Source organism: Punica granatum, chromosome 2 (assembly GCF_007655135.1).
Source record: "Punica granatum isolate Tunisia-2019 chromosome 2, ASM765513v2, whole genome shotgun sequence".
Taxonomy (NCBI): domain Eukaryota; kingdom Viridiplantae; phylum Streptophyta; class Magnoliopsida; order Myrtales; family Lythraceae; genus Punica; species Punica granatum.
Window position 1 is genome coordinate 1,167,038 of NC_045128.1, and position 21,376 is coordinate 1,188,413.

Sequence of the window (21,376 nt, forward strand, 5' to 3'; positions counted from 1 at the left end):
TATGGATAATATTGGAAAGGCAAAGTGAGAAAAGATGCGTTTCTCTCTTTATAGATCAGTAATATAAACCCATATTGGTCACCATATATATATATATATATATATATATAATTCAATGTATAACACATTTTAATTAATCCACTGCCAATGAACAATTGCAAATAAATCAATCCCAGAAGGGTAGAAAAAAGCAATACGATTATTATATGCTAGGACGTTTTCATCAAACTAGACAGATTCCTTGCACGTTATTCAATTATAGCTCTAGGCTAATCAATGGACATCGCAGATTTACATCCGTCCTACAGTAGAACTGTAAAATAAGATGCTTTAATTCTTTACTAGGGAATGATCCCCGTGCTTTGCTGCGGGGTAAGAAAATTACATTGATAAATTTCCTATAAGATTATGAAAATATTATCACCTTATGTTCTTTTTATAGTAAAAATATCTTATTATTTTCGCATTTGATTGAGAGGATATCAAATAATAAAAATGGTATTATTATCATTCTTACGATAATATAAATTGAAGTATTAAACTAAATTACATTTATATTTCAAATAATACATAGTTCAACGGTACCGAAAAAAATAATATATATATATATATATATATATATAAAGTTGAAGTATTGAACCAATTAGACTTAAATAGTGGATAAGTTAAAAAAAATTAAAATGGCGTGCATGCATTGCACTTTAAAATCGTGTTGAATTCTCCAGCTTATTAATGCTTTTATTATATTGTTCTAGATTGACCTTTTAATTGCATTTTTCTTTTGTGATTAATTCAAACTTGTCTATATAATATTTTCTTTTTTAACTATGTGTTTTCTAATATGACACTAGAAATTTAAATATAGATTATGGTAAAAAAATAATCGATTTAATTCAAAAATTTAATCTTCCATTATTATTGAATGATTTTGATATTCATTTTATAACCTTTATTGATGAAGTGACCTTTTCATAATAACATGTCCTTTTAAAAAAAAATTAGAGAGGATAACGATTTTGATTCATTTTGAAAATAAATACATATGAGTATCAAAATGATATTTGCTTCACTTTTATAGGATAGTACATGTTTTAATTAATTGTGTAGATAACTAAAATATTAGCTAAAACATGTAATATTGAAATTCTTCGAGAGGATATTTTAACTATTTAAAGGAGAGACACAAGAGAGAAATGGAATGTGCAACGATACACTTTCTTATTTGAAATCAAGAAGTTATGGATTCGATTTTCACTAATGGGACTTTTGATTTCTTTTTATTTAACTTTTATTTCATAGTATTAAGTCTACGGTCTTCTTTATAATTAAGAAAAATAAGGGACAAAATAATTCAATAGGGAGTGTAGCTCAGTAGCGCACTTCTCGTTTGGTGACTAAGAGGTCCTAAGTTCGATACCTAATGAGACTACACGTGCTTTTTTATTAGATATTTAGAATTTTCATTTCAATATACTAGATTCATGGACCTCTCTTGTAACTGAAAAAGAAGAAAGAGACAAAATAAAAAAATTAAAATCAAAACTTGTGGGCAAATCATAAAAATTAGGAAAGAGAAGGCTAAAATGAAAAATAAAAATAAAAAGAGGGCACTTGTCATGCTTAGATGACATGGGCCCTTATACAAGAGTTTTAGTTTATTTAGATTTAGATATATGGTTGGGCTGTCAGGACAAATCAAATATCTTTTAGGCCTACGAAGTTGGCGCTTGGAATAAGTCCAAAACTGTGCAACACTTAAAACATCGGTCTGACGTAGTAGAAGGATATCATACCGCATTATTTTTGTTCTTTTCAACCTTCCCGATTTTAAGATAACGTAAAAGACATCTCGCAGGCATGAAAAAGAATTACAAGAGTGAAGCAAATATTGCCCATCTGGATTCATATGTTGCAGCTCAACAAGGTCTTCATACTCGTTGGATCACGAACCAACCTGAGAATTAGATTATTAATATCATGCTTTGAGTTCAATATTCGCTGTGTAAGGAGAGATATGATATATCTATACGAGAGGGTTTTAACAATTTCACTGCATTAATAGCGAGCACTTTTGGCTTGACGGCCGTAACACTTCAACCTTGATATAAAGAAGGCAAGCAATCGACCACCATAGACAGACACGCGAGGATGAATTCTCTGTTGGACCTCACATAAATTAAAGAGGCCATTAAGAATTCCGCGTGCATTATCTGACCAGTTTAGCAAAATATCTGATCCCAGCCAACAAAACAAATTGACCCGACAAAATCGACAAATTACCGTTCCACCAATCAAAACCTAGTAGTGCTTGTAATTATATGAGCCTGTTATTTTCCCAGCCAAATATATATATGTTATATAATATAATAGATATATTTGTACACGTGCCCTGCTTCCAAACAAGCCCTTGTGCTGTGGCTAATGAATACGGCTTATTAACTATAATAATGATGATGCTACCGGCCACTATAATTTTCTACGCATGTCGGTTTCATTATATGTTCAGCTGAAAGAACATATAGGCAGCCTTCAGCTGCTCTGATTTTTTTTCCCCGGATTATGTAAGTGGCTCCTCCGTGAGTCCAATATGAGAAAATTAAAGATTTAACACCAACCAACAAAGTGATAATTGATCATAAATAGTTTTAATTCTCATAAGGAGGAGAAAATAAATTCGAAACCTGCAAAATTTATTGATTGGAAGGTGAAATAACTTTTAATGTTTCATCCTGTAAATTGAGAGTGTAATATTTTCTACAATTTCATCTACAAAAAAAAAAACTTTAAAAAAAATATAAACAATTTTTCTTGAAAATCGAACACAAAATCTCTAAATTATAGATGAAAAAGCATATCATCACTTCATTACACCTCTTTCTTCAACTACTCTGACATTGAAATAGATCATACATAACACCCGACCATGATGTTAACCAATTACGCTGATTAATCCAATATATACAATAAAAGAATCGAATTTAACTCGATCAACTTATATAAATTGGAATAGATTTTCAGGTTCTTTTGGCGATTTTATAAAAAACGGAATTTCAAATTACTAAAGTTGGACCGCACTAAAAGAAATTGGATGTTAAAGTGTGAGGATAAGGGCTCTCATCATATTGATGTGTTGAACGCGTTGGAGATGGCCTAAAGTTTTAGGCTTATGGCCGTCCAAAGTGGACTGGCATGCATAGGAAAAGTTGGTTAAATTCCATGCACGTGGACACGACACGAAACATGACAATAAGGAAAGCTCACTCTTTATAAAAGGAAGCTGCAAATGTTTTTTTTTTCTTTAATGAAAAAGTAAAAAACGCCCATAACCCCGTTCTCCATTAGCACAAGACGAAAACAAGCTTATTTATCATATTATTTTTAGTGCAGTTCTTTCAGCTGAAATGCAAAAATAAAATTCTTCTATAAATGAGAGACTATAATAATGAAACTTTTTTAGGTAAAACATCGGTCGATTACACATACATTAACTTGAGTAACGTGAGGTTTCATCACGGTTCCCAAAAAAAAGAAAAAGGTCGAAGCCCAACTATAATGGTCAATTGGACTGTATCAAAAGTCCTACGATATGCTTCCGAATGAGTAAATGTATACAGAGCAAGAGAGGTATGATCAGCAAATTAACCTTTGTTGTTGAAGTTATTATATATGTTTACGTGAGATACATTTATCAATCAATTATGTTAATTAATTAGTGTCACCTTACCGTTTAATTCATTTTATCTCTTCAAAAGAAAAAGATGTTACACGAAAAATAACAAGATGTTCCGCAACTGTTCAATTCCCAAGTCAACAAAAGAACAAAGAAAAATTAAGAACGAAAAATTGCTTTGATATATAACTCATTTTTAAAAATATATAAGAGACTCGTTGGTATAAGAGAAGATAATGATTCTATAATATAATTATTTGAAATAAGGGTATGATGATTTTATCTTGATACTGTTTGAAATATTTAATATTAAAAATTGTAATAATTGAGATTTAAAAATTTCAAGGAAAAGATTTTCAATATGAATATTTAAAAGCATGGTACATTTATTTCTCGTGTGACTAATCACAGGAGATATTTAAATTTTTTTCCTGAGTTGGTATACTTGTGCATATGTTACATCACAATGAGAAACAAGGAATATGACAACCTAAGATTAAAAGAACATTTTGACCAAAATTACTAATAATAAAGCTTTCTCGATACATTTTATAATTATAATTTGTAGATAAGTAGTAAGTACATCATATTCATGCCTACCCACCTACTTTTCTTTATTTTGCCAAGTTATTTTTCACATGTTGGGGGGGTAAGGAAAAAAGAAAATAAATTGGAATATATATTTGTTTTTGGACTTGACTCGCTTCCTCATCAGTAATAAAGAGCTCCCGGAGCTTTCCCAAAAGAGGAGCCCACTCCTCTTGAGGTTCTTTCTTTGCCCTGAAGAACCAGAGGTTCCTCTGTTTCGTTCGCGGCTCGTCATCTTCCTCCCAAGACAACATCTCTCTCTCTCTCTCTCTCTCTCTCAATTGATCATCCTGCCCTGTTTTCTGGAAGGCAAACAAATTATACAAGCAAAAGAAAAAACAATACTTTACCCTTTCAGACAGCAGCAAGTCTCCTTTTGTGTTCAATTTTCGTGCTAATTGAGTGGGAGCGACGTCTATTCATTACAAAGCAACATCATCTCTCTCTCTCTCTCTCTCTCTTTCTGTGTGTGTGCACTAATCATTGATCTTTGAAGATAAACAGAGCCCCTTTCTCCCTTTAAGGTTTCATGACATAGAGGGGCTCTGTTTTTTTTTCTGTCTCTCTCCTTGCCCTGTTCTTCATCTGAGCTGAAGACCCCTTTTCCTTTCACCCGATCCTTCAAGATCAAATCTTTTATGTGGGTTTTGTTCCACAAGTAGAGATGTTTGGGTGCGAGTGCTTCTGCTGGGACCGAGTCACCGCGTTCGAGCCGACCGAGCTAGGGACAGAGCCCTTCTCTCTGCCTTCAGCTCTCCCAGAATGGCCTCAAGGTATGATTCTCACAATAATAACTTGATCTCTTCGAAATTTGGTTTCTGGGTTTTGCTCTTTCGTAGATTTTAATCATCTATTTCAGATGAAACATAAAGAAAAAAGAAGAAGAGAGAGTTAAGTTTTTAATGTTTAATATACTATTATTGTTTAATTTTATTATTTCATTCGGTATCTGTGGGGACAATGTACTCTGTTTTTGTTTGGTGCCTCTAGAATTCCAAACACTCTTGAAACGATCAAAATCTAACCTTATAAACCGAATTTGGAAGTTGAAGAAAAGATAATAATTTGTTATGTTGAATTGAAGAATATTCTCAACGAACTGAATTTGAGCTCATAAAACATGACAAGGTTTGATGATTGTTCTTCTCAAAGTTTGACCAGATAGTTTGAACTAGTATCATTTTTGTTCGGCTTTAAGCAGTTAACAGATGCTCTTCGGAATGCTTAGGTCGTGGTTTTGCAACGGGGAGGATACGACTGGGCGAACTTGAGGTCTTAAAGATAACGAAGTTCGAGAGTGTCTGGACCTTCAACCAAACTCATGGGAAACCGAAAATTACGTTCTATAGGCCTGAGGGGACACCTGATGGTTTTCATTGCTTGGGCTATTATTGCCAATCGAATGAAAAGCCTCTGATAGGATATGTTCTTGTGGCTCGTGATGCCTTGGAGTTAAGTGTTCCGGCTTTGAGGAAGCCAGTCGGTTACACCCCACTTTGGGCTGGGGATGCAGGTCCGTTATATGGACCTGGGTACTTCTGGCTGCCCAGTGCCCCATCGGGTTATAGACCAATGGGAATTGTTGTGACTACCGAACCTGAGGAGCCGGATCTCGAAGAAGTTCGCTGTGTCCGGGAGGACCTAACCGAGCACTGTGAGGCTTGCAACCTTATATGTTCAGGAGACTCAAGGAACCTAAAGTTGCCATTTGAAATTTGGAACACGAGACCCTGCAATAGAGGGATCTGGGAAAGGGGTGTGCCCGTCGGAACCTTCATTTGCTGTTCTCGCTCGGGCTCGAGTGAGCCACTTGACATTGGTTGCTTGAAGAACTGTGACGATTCTCTCCATGCGATGCCAAACCTTGATCAGATTCATGCGTTGATCAGCCATTACGGGCCTACCGTCTTCTTCCACCCTGACGAGGTGTATCTTCCCTCCTCGGTCCAGTGGTTTTTCCAAAATGGGGCACTTTTATGCCAAGACGGGGAGTCAAGGAAACAACCCATCGACTCTAATGGATCATGCTTGCCCCAGGGTGGATCTAATGATGGAAAGTTCTGGATCAATCTCCCAAAGGATGAGGAGTTGCGAAATTTCCTTAAGAGAGGAAACATTGAGAGTGCGGAGCTCTACGTGCATGTAAAACCTGCCTTAGGAGGATCATTTACGGATATTGCGATGTGGGTGTTTTGTCCTTTCAATGGGCCTGTGACCCTCAAAGTCGGGTTGATGAGCTTTCCGATGACGAGGATCGGGGAGCACGTTGGTGACTGGGAGCACTTCACGCTTCGAGTGAGCAACTTCACGGGCGAGCTCTGGGGCATGTATTTCTCTCAGCATAGTGGGGGTGAGTGGGTGCATGCATCTGATCTCGAGTTTATTGATGGAAATAGGCCGATCGTGTACTCATCCAAGAGTGGGCACGCCAGCTTCGCCAATCCAGGCTTGTACCTTCAGGGCTCCTCGAGGCTCGGGATTGGAGTTAGGAATGATGCAGCTAGGAGTCGGTTCTTTGTGGACTCAAGCAGGAAGTATAAGATTGTTTCTGCGGAGTATCTTGGAGACGGGATTATTGCAGAGCCGTGCTGGTTGCAGTACATGAGGGAATGGGGGCCGACGATTATGTATGATGCTCGGGCAGAGCTCGATAAGGTCATTAACCGGTTGCCCTACTTTGTGAGGTTTTCGGTCGAAAACATCTTCGATCTGTTCCCAACAGAGCTCTACGGGGAGGAAGGGCCGACAGGGCCCAAAGGGAAGGATAACTGGGAAGGAGATGAACGATGCTAGAACTGCAGCCTTGCCGTCGACAAGTTTCCATTTGATTCGACTTGAATTAATCCATAGGGTCGTTTGGCACTCCTTTTAAAAGGAACAGAAGTCGGATGTAGCATTTGCAAGATTGATCACGGATGATCAGACATCTGATGCTGTGGGAGATCAATGTGGAAATCTCTCCCTCTCAAACTCGCAGTGCTCTCGTACCGGTTCTTGGGAACGGAAGTTGCAACCTGATGGTTGTTTAGGATGTACAACTCCAGGACTCGATGAAAGGGAAAGCCCTCACGCCTGTGATTCTTGGCAAGGGATGGAGCGATGGCCGTATGATCGGATCAGCTCCAATGTTGTTCATTTACTGCAAAAAATTTGTTTAGCAAAAGCGTGGGCCTGTCATCTGTCCACTAGCTAGAATTACGCGGTGCCATTCATGAAGTAGTACTCATTTCATTCCATGAATACTCCGTCTGACTCGTCATTTTAAGCAAAGTTTTTTTGGCTGAAAATGTCATCTTAAGCAAGTTAATAGTCCAACGTCTGAATGATATCATTTACATTGACTCGACTCGACTCGGGTCCTGACTTCACGTCAGTTCCATCTCTCCTCTATTACTGCTAGCCTGCTTGTGAAAGCATCGATATTACTTCGGGTTCAGACATAATATCGAGATTATATTTCAAGGTTGTCTTGAGTGATCTCCCCCCTCTCCCTATTTCAATGCGATATATGCATAGGCTATCTATTGTCACTAACCCAAATTTGAGGCCGCATGGTATGGCACAAAAAAGGTCTGAAAAACCACCAAGCCGATGGGCCGGCCATACACAATCAGCGTCAAGCCCTCACCAGCCTATACTTCAGCGGGCCTCAATGCTCGGTCCAATGTGGCCCAAGATTTAGTTCAAATTATTATAATTATTATAATTATTTTTGGGTTTTTTTTAGGTGAATCAAGTTCGAGTTGTTTTGTTTGGCTGTACCACTTCTAAAATCTCAAGAGTTGTTTTTTGGGGTCATAAGAACCAATATTATACATTTAGGATTGGGAACCAACACAAAAGGTACGAAATTGGTGCAGCAGTTCGGAAGTATAGTGAAAATTTTCAGTGTAGTATAATATAATCTAATGACCCGATTTCACTTGTAAATGTTGCACGAATCCTTCAAATTAGCCATTGGGTTTTCGAAGGATTACTTGTAATGGATCATTAACAAAGAACAAAGGTCACAAGTGGCTACCGAACAAGAAAAGAATTATTATTTATGATATATTTATTTATGTACATAAAAGAAAATGTCATAAAAGGATATCATATGAAGGCCACAAATGCTTGTCAATTTCATGCAATGATTTAGTGAGGTTGGCGGTGGCTTTGGCATAAAGCCATGTGGGGGCACCCAAGCCTGCTCCTCTCATGCCACCCCCCTTCTTCTGATCTCATGCTGCATTCCCAATTTGGTGCAAATCTTTAATGTTATTAACTTCTATACTTGAAGACATTAGGTTGGATGATCAAATATATATGTTCCTTGAAGCAATTCAAATGTACCATGTCATGTATTTAAGTTAAAATCCAAACTTATCTACCCATAGAATTCAGGGACAGTAAGATGGAATATCTATTCTTTACAATAATTCTCGTATCATCGTAAATTCTCAGGCCATACATACTTTTTGCCATAGTATGTCATTGAGTAATTCGATGTCCACTTAATCGGGTTGTCATGCCCACGTTACAAGATTGCAACTCAATGGCAAAGGTAAGGTAGGTACTATTTCATCGTGCCAATCATGGTGTAATCTCTCTCTCTCTCTCTCTGCGTACTTTCACATGGGGCCAGCCTCCCTTTTGCACATTCATGCCGTTGATCTTATAATTGTTATTTTTTTTTAGATTATCCCTTTTAATTAATCTTTTGATAGATCAGACGATTATAGAATTCCTATATCTCTTTCACTTTGAGAGACGTACTATATGATTACTATATGTTCCTGGGATAAATTTCTAAAGAAAGAAGAATAATTGGGTAGAGCCAGATATGTGCATGTGAAGGCTTAGAAGAAATGGGCAGCACTTGGTCCTTAATTTTCTTTGAGATGGGAAGGACAATGATTGTTTTTCCTAATTTCCTTTTTCTTAATCTCGTAATTAGGGGGAAAAAAAAGAAAAGGTATATATTTTAGTTCTTTCTTTATATGAATTATTTTAGTTTCACATATTAATCATGTTCTGACACAAGAAAGTTTCAAGATGTCTGTTCAATTTTTGATGGTTTTATCCTCTTTGTAACATGGCTTGATTCTTGCCTTGCCTGTCCGGTTGAGTCATGCCCAAACTGAACTGATCAACCACCACCTCAAAGGGAGCAACCAGTGAATTCCAAGTGGTCGGGGAAGTCCTATCCGGACTCAGTGCGGACCTATCGAATGTACGTGCATACATATGATTATTCAGAAAGAACCGTTAGATTGTTACTCGAGTGTTCTATTGAGTATTATTAGGTCGGTCCACAAATTTTCTTTTTCGGATTACAAATTGCGACAACCATTTTATTCTTACGCCTTTTTTGGATTGAATAAAAGGCTGCTGCCAAAGTTAAAATAAAAATAAAAAAAAGAGAAAAACGAAATAGAGAAGAAACAGGTTATGAACATGTAAAGGGTCAATTATTAAGTAATTATTTCACAAAGTTGACCCCTAATTTCAATAACAAGATGGGGAAGAAGCATCAATATGTATGGGTCTTGGAACAATATTCCCTTCCCACATGTTTGATTGTCTAAAAGAATCTCAATAACTCCAAAATTTACAATCCACAATCTTCATAAGCTTAGCTGTTGGAGATCCCAAGAACCCACGAATTCCCCCAATAAATTAATTATTTAATTGGTCCCTCCATTTTTATTTTAATTAATCCGACCCCTTTGGTTTTATGCTAACAAGGCATGTCATATATTAAGCACTATCACTTCCCTCCCGTGTCTCCTTTGTTCCTTCACAGACCCAAAAATGCCAATCCATTAGAAGGAACATAACAGAAAAGAACACAACAAAAGAGAGACAAAGGAAGAGGTTTGGGAAAAAGGAGAATGGAAACTCATTTCCTCTTCTTCTTCTACTGTTGTATTGGGCTTTCACTTGTTTTTGCTGAGGGAGCTCAGATGAACAATGAGCTCTCATCTCTGCTTTCCATAAAATCGGTCCTCGTCGATCCCTTAGGCAACCTCAAGGACTGGAGGTCGCCGAATGGCTCTGTCGGAACTGATGGTATCGTTCATTGCACCTGGACTGGCGTGGTGTGCAGCCCCAGCGGGTTCGTAGAGAAGCTTGACCTTTCCTACATGAACCTCAGCGGCCGGGTCTCCGAGCACATTCAGGACCTGACCAGTCTCGCCTCGATAAACCTGAGTGGGAACTTGTTTGATTCCTCGCTCCCGAAGTATCTCCCAAACCTCACGTCCCTCAGGAGCATCGACGTGAGCATGAACAACTTCATTGGGCAGTTCCCTATTGGTCTCGGGCAGGCCCGAGTGCTGAGGGAACTCAACGCGTCGAGCAACAATTTTGCAGGCGCCATCCCGGAAGACCTTGGAAATGCAACCCTTCTGGAGAGCCTCGACTTGAGGGGAAATTTCTTTGAGGGATCAGTCCCGGCTTCGTTTGAGAACTTGCAAAGTCTGAGGTTTCTTGGGATCTCGGGGAATAATCTTACTGGAAGGATCCCGAGAGAGCTCGGGAGGCTTTCTTCACTGGAGACAATCATTCTCGGGTACAATGAGTTTGAGGGGGAGATTCCTTCAGAGTTTGGGAATCTGTCGAACCTTCGTTACCTCGACTTAGCAGTTGGGACTCTGAGTGGTCAGATTCCTGCTGGGCTTGGGAAGCTCCAGAAGCTCACAACAGTTTATTTGTATGATAACAACTTCTTGGGGATTATCCCACCAGAGATTGGAAACATGTCCTCTCTCGTATTCCTGGACCTCTCGGCCAACCAGATATCGGGAGAGATTCCTGAGAGCATTGGAGATTTGAAGAACCTGGAACTTCTTAACTTAATGTGCAACCGGCTGACTGGTTCTGTTCCAACTCAACTTGAGGAGTTAACCAATTTGCAGGTTCTTGCTCTGTGGAAGAACTCCTTGACTGGAATCCTGCCTCCGAATCTTGGAAACAAATCGCCTCTTCAGTGGCTTGACGTCTCCTCAAACTCCTTGTCAGGCAAAATCCCGAAAGGCCTCTGCAATTCGGGAAACCTCACCAAGCTCATTCTCTTCAACAACTCCTTCTCAGGCACGATCCCTCTCGGGCTCTCAGGCTGCAATTCATTAGTCCGAGTACGGGTGCAGCACAACCTTATCTCCGGCCCAATCCCAAATGGTTTTGGGACCCTTCCAGGACTCCAGCGGCTCGAGTTGGCCTATAACAACGTATCAGGTCAGATCCCACAGGATTTCTTCCTCTCCCCTTCGCTTTCTTTCATAGACCTCTCACATAACCAACTCCAATCCTCCATCCCTTCTGGGATCTTCTCACTCCCCAGCCTTCAGACCTTTATAGCCTCAAACAACAAGTTAGACGGGAAAATCCCAGATGAATTCCAGGATTGCCCGTCCCTTGCCTTGCTCGATCTCTCAAGCAATGGTTTCTTGGGAAGTATTCCCGATAGCATAGCTTCATGTCGAAAGTTAGTGAAGCTAGATCTCAAAAACAACCATTTCGATGGTGAAATCCCAAAATCTCTTGCAGCAATGCCAACTCTAGCAATTCTGAACCTCTCCAACAACTCCTTCGCTGGTCAAATCCCAGAAAATTTTGGGAGCTCACCAGCCTTGGAAAGTCTTAACTTGTCATATAACAAACTCGTCGGCCAAGTCCCTTCGATGGGGATCTTGACGAACATTAACCCAAATGAACTAGTGGGCAATCCCGGTCTTTGTGGAGGGGTGCTTCCCCCCTGTTTGCAGAAGTCTTCTAGTTGGTCAAGGCAGCAAAAGGGCATGCATGTCTATCACATAATAGTAGGTTTCGCGATCGGGACATCGGTGATTCTATGCTTTGGCCTCACATTCTTTGTTGGCAAGTTCCTCTATCGGAGATGGTACTTGTACGATACCAATTACTTCTATGGACGATGGTTTAAGAAGGGTACTGAGGAATGGCCTTGGCGCCTTGTGGCATTCCAGAGAGTGTGCTTCACTAGTGGAGACATCTTAGGCTGCATCAACGAGTCGAACATCATAGGGATGGGCGGGACCGGGATGGTGTACAAGGCTGAGATTCACCGGCCTCATGTGGTCGTGGCGGTTAAGAAGCTGTGGAGGTCAGGATCGGACATAGAGAATGGGGAAGACCTGCTAAGGGAAGTCAATCTCCTGGGGAGGCTTAGGCATCGCAACATCGTAAGGCTCTTAGGGTATGTCCACAACGAGAGCGATGCGATGATGGTGTATGAATACATGCCGAACGGGAACCTTGGGACTGCCCTGCACGGGAAACAGGCGGGAAAGTTGCTCGTAGACTGGGTCTCGAGATACAATGTAGCAGTCGGGGTTGCACAAGGGTTGAATTATCTCCACAATGATTGCTACCCACCAGTTATTCACCGGGACATCAAGTCAAACAATATACTGCTCGATGCAAATCTCGGGGCAAGGATAGCAGATTTCGGCCTTGCAAGGATGATGATCCACAAGAATGAGACTGTATCAATGGTTGCTGGATCTTATGGATACATAGCACCAGGTCAGTCCCTGTTTTTCCAGTTACTTTTTTTCCCCTTTCTCAATAATAAAATAAGAAGCAAGAAGATAAAATATGTTCAAACGCTAACCTCTGCATTTGTTTCTGGAAACAGAATATGGGTACACACTGAAGGTAGACGAGAAGAGTGACATATACAGCTTTGGTGTCGTGCTTCTGGAGCTCCTGACGGGGAAGATGCCATTGGACCCGGGATTTGGGGAGTCGACAGACATAGTGGAGTGGGTCAGGACAAATATCAGAGACAACAAGGCCGTGGAAGAAGTCCTGGACCCGAGCATTGCAGGCCAGTGCAAGCTGGTCCAAGAAGAGATGCTCTTGGTACTCCGAATCGCACTCCTTTGCACCGCTAAGCTGCCAAAGGACCGACCCTCTATGAGGGATGTTTTGATGATGCTTGGAGAGGCCAAACCCCGGAGGAAGAGTGTGTGCTACAATAACAACAATGACGGGCAAAATGTGGCAAAGGACAGGCCGGTCTTTAGCACTTCGCCAGTGATCGGCCTTCTATAGGAAGGCAAGAGCAGCATCTACATTGAGACTGCTGATTTGTGCAGTTCTTTTATTCATTTTTTTTCCAGGTTATGTAAATTTCCCATTCTTCATTTTGCTTAGCCGAGATCTAAGAGGACAAATTAGAATTCGGCAGGAAGTTGTAAGAAATCGTTGAATGTTTATCCTCGGAGTAACATATCTAATCAGCAACAGAGGTTCCCATCTCTTGTTCATTGAAAAAGTTCTAATCTCTTGACATTTACTTTATGTGCCACTTTGCAAAACAAAGTCTTGTGTTGAAATTACGTGCTTAGAAGTATCTAAGACTGGCAAACGGTTCGATTAACCATGCCTGCACTCTCTGTTCTGCAGATCTCCATGACCATGCCCTTCAAGTCTCCTTTTCTATTCAATCAAAGGAAAGGAAAAAAAGGATCACAAGTAATACAATGCTATGGACATAGTCGGATTAATTTTGAATTAAAGTTGTGTTCAGTAAAGTGCACTTAGATAAGAATAATCTCGAGTCTTTCCCCCTTCCCCAGAATCTAAAATATTGAATAGAATTTACATAAATGCCATGGTTAGGCAAAAATGGATAATAAAAAGGGATAGCTAACAAGAACAACAAGAGCGAAAACAATGAGATTATATGGAGCCAAGCATTAGACTTGCCAAGAAGGTGTCAATGTCACCTGTCCTTCAACATGAGATTAAACGCTATCCGAGTGTCTGTTGTTCACCATAACACTGCTAATTGTTCCGTTCCCATCCAAACTGAACCTTCCTCTCTCCTTCTCATTCACGCTCACATGCACCTACGGAGGATCAATTAGCATTACCTCACCCTGAGCACTCGAAATCGCCTCTCTTCTTGTCCCGAAACCTTAGACGAGCGACTATGCTTAAATGGGTATGCTGCTTTGCCATGGGTTGATTTCAGCTGCTCTTTGGGGGAGGACAAGCAGTTTATCTTCTTCTTCTTCTTCTTCTTCTTCTTCTTCTTCTTGATCACCATCTTCGTAGCTCAATCTACAGAATACAGAGGGAAGAAAAGAAGAACGAGATCTTCTTAGCTTGATCTACTCTACAGAATACAGAGGGGAGCAAAGAGGAACTAGGAGATGAAAATGACAAGAGAGAAGAAGAGGGTGATTTATAAATGGTGATGTTTGACAATCACTACAAGATCTTCAGAAACCAAAGAGAGCCTTGGTAAAGAGACGGATAAAACAAGGTGAAAAGGAAAGAAAGGTTTTCTACAGTGGCGCCGAGTGCCCTGCAGTACTTTTCGAGGATCATCATTGCTCATTAGCTAGGATTGTTTATACTGCATGATGGATTCCAGAGCAGAGACAATTGACTAATTTCTCCATTTTACAAAGAAAAGGGAGGTGAACTCCTTGCTACGGTAAGTCATTGCTTCATTCTAATTCCGGAGATCGGACCCGCTGATGGAAATTCCATTTCCGGAAAGGATATCAACAGTCGATGGGTCCGCTCGGCCGGCAATAACTTGAGGAAATTGAGAGAATGGAAGGAAGATCAGTTGCTTCATCTTGAAGAATTCATCCAGCACTAGTGAAACTAGAGCCCCGACTAAATCTGCACACGCGCCAAGATTTTACTGAAAGTGGAGTAGGAATTGATTGAAGCGCAAGGACCCTTCGTGATTAATCCAATGAGAGCATGATAACTAGCCATAATGGCCAACAGAAAAAAAAAAGGGGGAGAAAACCCACCAATAATGCTCATCATGGATAGACATAACCATGGGATTTCAACCGGTACAATGACAAAAGGAAAGGTACTCTCGTACAATACTAATCAGACAAAAGTTACCCCACCAAAATCATGGATCCATCCCAAGAAAAGGAAAAAGGTCTCTCTCTTTCCATGGCTCCTCCTCATCTGGAAAGTTTTAGGTTCAGCCCAACAGCCTAAGGGAACAGTAAATTTATCCCGATGTTGCTTTTATGATTGATAAAATTAAATAATCAATTTGGTGACTATTACATATATATATGTTCTCATTAATTAACCTGCAGCCATATCTACACATAAAATTATCTCCGATATAGCTGTGCGAAGCAAGTTCTGCAATTTCCTGAAATAGAATTAGATGGTTTAGGTACATGACCCTATGCATCCGGGACAGATCGGGACCTTAAAATTAGATCTTCTATTAAATGATCTTATCACTAGTAGTCTAATACAGAGCAAAATCAAGTTTTCTGAGACAAGATTTCCTAATTATTCTATTGTACAGAAACTTCTCTTCTTGAGTTGGAATTGACAAGATCCAATAAATTGGTGGGTGCCATTTTCATTTTAATGCTTTCCAAGAGTAGCAAATGCCCCCGACTTTACATTGACAAAAACCGAAACGCAATACCAAACACAAAATTCACTTTTAGCCCCTTTGTTTGACCCACTAGCTAATTTCATCCCTAAAACTTCCAGAGTTTGCCATTTGATTCCATAAGTTCAGTTCCATATTCGTCCTTGCACAATTTCGTGGAATGTGGGAAGTGGCTATGATCGATTCGATTAAAAAGAAGGGATAGTATTTCTAGCTAGTCTTGTTTGCTTTCGAGATCCTCACCCTTCCCGTCTCTTACAAAGCTGTTATCCTGGATTAATTTTTTTTCCCTTCGACGAATTGCATTTTCTATCAAAACTCTCCATTGGATAAATTGGATAAAAAATAGAAAGAATCTAAATAAAGACGCATATGCGGGGAGCAGCTCCACTACTTCCTCATTCAGGAGGGGGAGTGGGGAGAGACTGGCCTCATTACTTCCCACAGACAAGGAGATAAGAATAAAGTGGACTTAGTATAAAAAAATAAAAAATAAAAAATTCGTGAGGAGACTTTTTCAGGACGTCGGCATTTTATTGATTCAGTATAATAGGGAGCTATGCGAATGCATTCTCCCCCAAAGAATAGAGGGAGTTTAGCCTGGGCACGAGCAACTTCAAGAAGATGGCGGTCTTTGCGTTGGGCAGCCCCTTTCTACTACCATACTCTACGCACCTTCTCTCATTCCTTACCTCTGTATGTGATATGATGCCGATTTGCCGATCCTAATCCACTATGATCCCAAACCAATTAAAAAAAAATTAAATCAACTTTAGCGAGAGATTAGCAAGGGATCCTTAGCGAGGGACCCGGTCCCTCGCTAGTCCCTAACCAATTATAAAAAATAAATCAACTTTAGCGAGGGATTAGCGAGGCCAATCCCTTGCTAATTAAAAAAAAAAAAACTCGGGCAACGTTTGTCCGTTAGCTAGCTGACCTCCTATTTGCTGTCTTCCCCGATTCTTCTCTCTCGAAATTGATTTTGCACAGCTTTGTATGAAAAAAGAAAGTGTATTTTATAACTAATTTTGCTTACATATTAATTATATTGATATTATACCCAAATTGTAATGCAATTATAAGCTTCAAATATTAAATGGAATTTTCTCATATAAATTTTATGTAATAATGTGTATGTAGTTTGTAAGTGGATATTGTGGATAATGGTTTGTATGTTTGTTTTGTTTCTTGATCAGAGGACTTGTTTTGTTTTAAAGAGTAACGGGAAATGTTTTCGGTATTTATGGAAATAAAAGTAAAAAATATTATTATAAATGTTAAAGTATAAGCAATATAAATATAATTAAGTGCAGTAAAATGACAAGTCAAATTCGATATAGCTCAACAGTTAAGGAGTTTGCCATGAAACGTGCGAGGGCAGAGCGAATTTATTTTTTATTTTTCCAATCCCTCGCTACTCCCTACATTTTTAGTAGGGACTTGATATTATTAATTATTACTGCAATATTTACCTGTCTTGGTCCGCAGGATCTTCTTCATGCATCTAGCGCAGTCGGTATTCCTCCACTTGTTCTGAATTTTTCCCTACATGTTTTCCCTTTCATCGTATTGAAAACCGGCTCAATGAACCGGGATGCACATAAAGTCAAAAACAGAAAACAACACCAGAGGTTCTAATTCCGCAGAATGATCGAACTGTTGAATCGGTGGAGCCTTGTAACAATTTGTACTTGTATAAGAAGAAAAAGAAGTATGGCAGCGGCTTTAGCTTCTGCTACTGACAATGGCATGTTCCAGATCTATCTTCCACTCGCTCTCGAGACCTGACTAGACATCAAATGAACCATCTAGACGTTCCAGATCTATCTTCCACTTGTTGTCTCAGCTCGTCTTCGAATTAGGAGCTCTAATCAGATGTCAGTTTGTCTGTTCCGAATTTGAAGGCACAAAACATACAGATTTCTGAGGATCTTAATATCGTCTCCCATTGGAGAGGAGCTTAGTTTAAAAAAGAAAAAAAGAAACCCCGTAGGGAGATCGAAGTCACACTAACTAAAGATTGCACAACCAATACCGGTGGAGATAAACTCAAAATATAATATTATGGAAGACACACATGAATTATTGTGGGCACTGACGTGGAGGACACTACTCCTTCACTCTACCAAATATCCAAGACATCACCCTGTTTGTAGAGTGCTTAAGATAACTCTAGATTAATTAACTCCTAAATTGTCCTGGAAAACGATAACTAGCATTAACAACGCACCTAGAAAAACTAAAGCAAATAAAATATGTATTTTTCGAACTTAGCCTATCTCCTAGGACGTCCAGATAAAACTAGAAACTAATAAGAATCAACACATGCTAACATTAATTTTCCACAAAATCAACTTTACTTCTTAAAAAATTAGCTCATCCCGCAGTTCCTTGGTTTGCCGAACTGATGCCTAGAATTTGGAACAAGGGAAGGAACAACTCGGATTTGTGAGATTGAGCGAGAGTCACATCCCGAGGTTACCGTAATAATTTAAGCTGAATTTATTGGCTGTATGATATATGATCGAGGAGGCTTCACAAGGGTGTGTTACACCATTAGGATTCAAGCCTTTCCTAATCTCCCAAGCGAGGTAGGTCCACAGCGTCAGTGAAGGTGCCGTGATGCCGAGAACGTGACTAGGAGGGTTTGATTTCACACAGGGAACACCATTTATAACTTCGACATTGCGAGATGTTGTATCCTGTGAGAATTTTTTATATTCTTGACTAGAGTATTTCAGGGTAAATCTCTATCCTTTGCAACACCATGAAAACCAAATCCCGTTCGTTTCCAGAAAAGAAAAAGATTGAATCCACGATGAAGGAAAAAAAAAAAAGAAAGAAAAAGAATGTAAACATACGCAAGTAGCCGATGACTAAAAATAATGAACAAACGTATCGAAATGAATGGAATTCCGTCAGAAGCACGGAAATAAATGTACGTTCCATTTACATTAAACGAGAGGACGGCATCAAACATAGCAATCATGCTTCAGACTCTCAAAAATTTCTTCCTAAGTTTTTTCGGCATTTCCAGTGGGAATGACAATGATCAAAGCTGCTAATTATATTACTCTTTCGATCAATTATACTATAGAAAACAGAGATCCAGCACTTCCTCTGTAACGAGTCACGGCAAGAAAGTGAGAGGTAACAGAGTGCTTACTCTGTTACAGATGGACATCCTATAATGCAGTTTCTCCACAATCTTGACAGAAACAACATAGATATACGACTACACGATGCGATATTCACTAGAGGATTAGAGCTCCAACTCAAAAGCCCGACATCAGACAACAAGAAGCTATCCAATGCACTTGCTCCCCTACCCAGATGAGGAGTTTTTTCAGAATATTCGTGCACATGGTTCTGCGAGGCATACATTTGGATTGATAATCAGTGTAGAAGTAAATCGACGCATTCAATGATATCGCTGTATGCGCATGTGAATACTAACTTGTATAGCTTGTTGAATGCCAAGGATATCACTGTCTTCCCCAAGGGAACGGCTAAGGCCATGACGAAAGCATTCGGGCCGGTGCCCAGTAGCAATGATATGGCAACTGCAGGAAGCATCCACCCGAAAGCTCTGAAAATCGGCAATGTCCATGAACGCAAGATAACTATAAATTGCGAGAAGTCACAGAACATAAATCTGCAGCGCAGAAACCAAACCAACAGACAGCTTCCACAAGAATCTCGGAATGGCACAAGCTAGGGAAACATTTGCTAAGTTGACATTGCAAGATCCACGAGAAAGTAGAGATCTTCGACTAAAGTTAAAATTCTGCTTCCCTACTCAAAGTGCAGAGCTTTCAAGGACTTATCGCCCTCCATCGAATGAAATGAGCAAGGGGAGAACATTAATTAAAATCACAAAGGTGATGCCAGTTAGGGGTATTCCTCATATTGCCGAATCGACAAATCAAGAAAATAATTACGCGAGCATCCCTCCGAAAATCATTCTCTTCAATCGTATCCATTCACCAAAAAAGATTCATAAGAAAACTAGAATGCCTGTTCGATAGAGTGGGACGAAAAGGAATGCAATTTCTCGGCCTCGTAGTTCGAGTGTTATTCATCATCAAACGGACCATCACTACATTGCAGAGCGTTGAGGACTAAAATGGGATAAATTTCACATCGGAAAAGAAAAGGAAAATCCATGGATTAATATATTGCTTGGGTACCACCACTTATCAGCTTGAGTTTTTAAGTGGTGATGGCGTGGTGTGAGTCCATGTGCATACGCGCGTAGGCATGCGGAAGTATAACCCGTTCTGATACCATATTAAATTTCCATTAGACTTATACGGGCTCGGGCCCATATCCACTTAAAAGCTCAAGCTGATAAGTGGTGGTACCCAAGAGCGTGCCTCGTGTTAGTGTCCCCCCTCGCCCGAGCACGGAAGATGAGCCCGGCTCAAGGTCAATTGTTGAGGACGGTCAATTGTTGAGGACGGGTATTTAAGGGCACGTGACAATGTGTAGGCAGAAATAGACCACACATTGCACGTGAGGACGGGTGTTGGTACCTAAGAGTGCGCCTCGTGTTAATGTCCCCCCTCGCCCGAGCACGGAAGATGAGCCCAGCTCGAGGTCAATTGTTGAGGACGGGTATTTAAGGGCACGTGACAACGTGTAGGCAGAAATAGACCACACATTGCACGTGAGGACGGGTGTTGAGGAGTAAAATGGGATAAATCCCACATCGGAAAAGAAAAGGAAAATCCATGGGTTAATATATGGCTTGGGTACCACTACTAATCAGCTTGAGCTTTTAAGTGGATATGGGCCCGAGTCCGTATAAGCCCAATGGAAATTTAATATGGTATCAGAGCGGGTTATGCTTCCGCATGCCTACGCGCGTGCTCATGTGGGCTCACACCACGCCAGATTCGATTTCGAGGTAGCTAAGAGTGTGCCTCATGTTAATCAGGCCCAAGAGTGGTCCGGTCCAGTTCCGAGAGTGTGGAGCTCGAGGCTAGTTTGGTATTTGTCTCCCCTTACCCGAGCACGGAAGAGGATGCCCGGCTCGGGTCAGTTGTTAAGGGCGGGTGTTTCAGGCACGTGGCACCTGTTGGACCACACATTGCCACGTGAGGGTGGGTGTTGAGATATGTTGTCCCACATCGAAAAATTGAGAAAGAAATCACAAGCTTATATGAGGCTTGGGTCTAGTAACCTATCAGCTTAACCTTTTGGGTTGCAGATGGGCTCAAGTCCGTGTAGGCCCAAGTGGTTATTTTATATGGTATCAGAGCGGGTTATGCTTCCGCATGTCTACGCGCATATGCGCATGGACTCACACCATGCCAGGCCTAGTATGTCCGAGTGCAGCCAAGAGTGCGCCTCATGTTAGTGTCCCTCCTCACCCGAGCACGGAAGATGAGCCCGGCTCGAGGTCAATTGTTGAGGATGGGTATTTAAGGGCACGTGACAACGTGTAGGCAGAAATAGACCACACATTGCACGTGAGGACGGGTGTTGAGGAGTAAAATGGGATAAATTCCACATCGGAAAAGAAAAGGAAAATCCATGGGTTAATATATGGCTTGAGTACCACCACTTATCAGCTTGAACTTTTAAGTGGATATGGACCCGAGCCCGTATAAACCCAATGGAAATTTAATAACTAGTAATCAACATTCCCCTTTTGCAAGCTCCGATTTTGCTCGAAACTCGGCGAGAGCATCACTAACAATCTCGAGATCAGC

General features: G+C 40.3%; 2 protein-coding genes across 4 annotated transcripts; both read left to right on the forward strand.

Moving 5' to 3' along the window:
* Window positions 1–4,375: 4,375 nt before the first annotated feature.
* LOC116196422 lies at window positions 4,376–7,631 on the forward strand. 3 transcript variants are annotated; one of them, XM_031526126.1, is made up of 3 exons: window positions 4,376–4,751; window positions 4,808–5,031; window positions 5,460–7,631. In XM_031526126.1, the coding sequence occupies exons 2-3, from the start codon at window positions 4,923–4,925 to the stop codon at window positions 7,049–7,051; spliced, it is 1,701 nt and encodes a 566-aa protein (XP_031381986.1). In that variant the 5' UTR covers window positions 4,376–4,751; window positions 4,808–4,922; the 3' UTR covers window positions 7,052–7,631. The 3 variants fall into 3 exon arrangements, with proteins under 3 accessions (XP_031381986.1, XP_031381985.1, XP_031381987.1); XM_031526125.1 differs by having other exon boundaries at window positions 4,376–5,031; XM_031526127.1 differs by having other exon boundaries at window positions 4,377–5,031; window positions 5,487–7,631.
* Window positions 7,632–9,975: 2,344 nt separating this feature from the next.
* LOC116194476 (leucine-rich repeat receptor-like protein kinase PXL1) lies at window positions 9,976–13,522 on the forward strand. The gene is made up of 2 exons (XM_031523286.1): window positions 9,976–12,784; window positions 12,897–13,522. Exons 1-2 carry the CDS (start codon window positions 10,132–10,134, stop codon window positions 13,313–13,315), a joined length of 3,072 nt encoding a protein of 1,023 aa, XP_031379146.1. The 5' UTR covers window positions 9,976–10,131; the 3' UTR covers window positions 13,316–13,522.
* The last annotated feature ends 7,854 nt before the right edge of the window (window positions 13,523–21,376 follow it).

Excerpts from the sequence above, each read along its gene's own strand:
- LOC116194476 (XM_031523286.1), top strand. The coding sequence starts at position 10,132 with ATGGAAACTCATTTCCTCTTCTTCTTCTACTGTTGTATTGGGCTTTCA. Across the intron at positions 12,785-12,896 it reads TTATGGATACATAGCACCAG|AATATGGGTACACACTGAAG; the intron begins GTCAGTCCCTGT and ends TTCTGGAAACAG.
- LOC116196422 (XM_031526125.1), top strand. The coding sequence starts at position 4,923 with ATGTTTGGGTGCGAGTGCTTCTGCTGGGACCGAGTCACCGCGTTCGAG. Across the intron at positions 5,032-5,459 it reads TCTCCCAGAATGGCCTCAAG|TTAACAGATGCTCTTCGGAA; the intron begins GTATGATTCTCA and ends GGCTTTAAGCAG.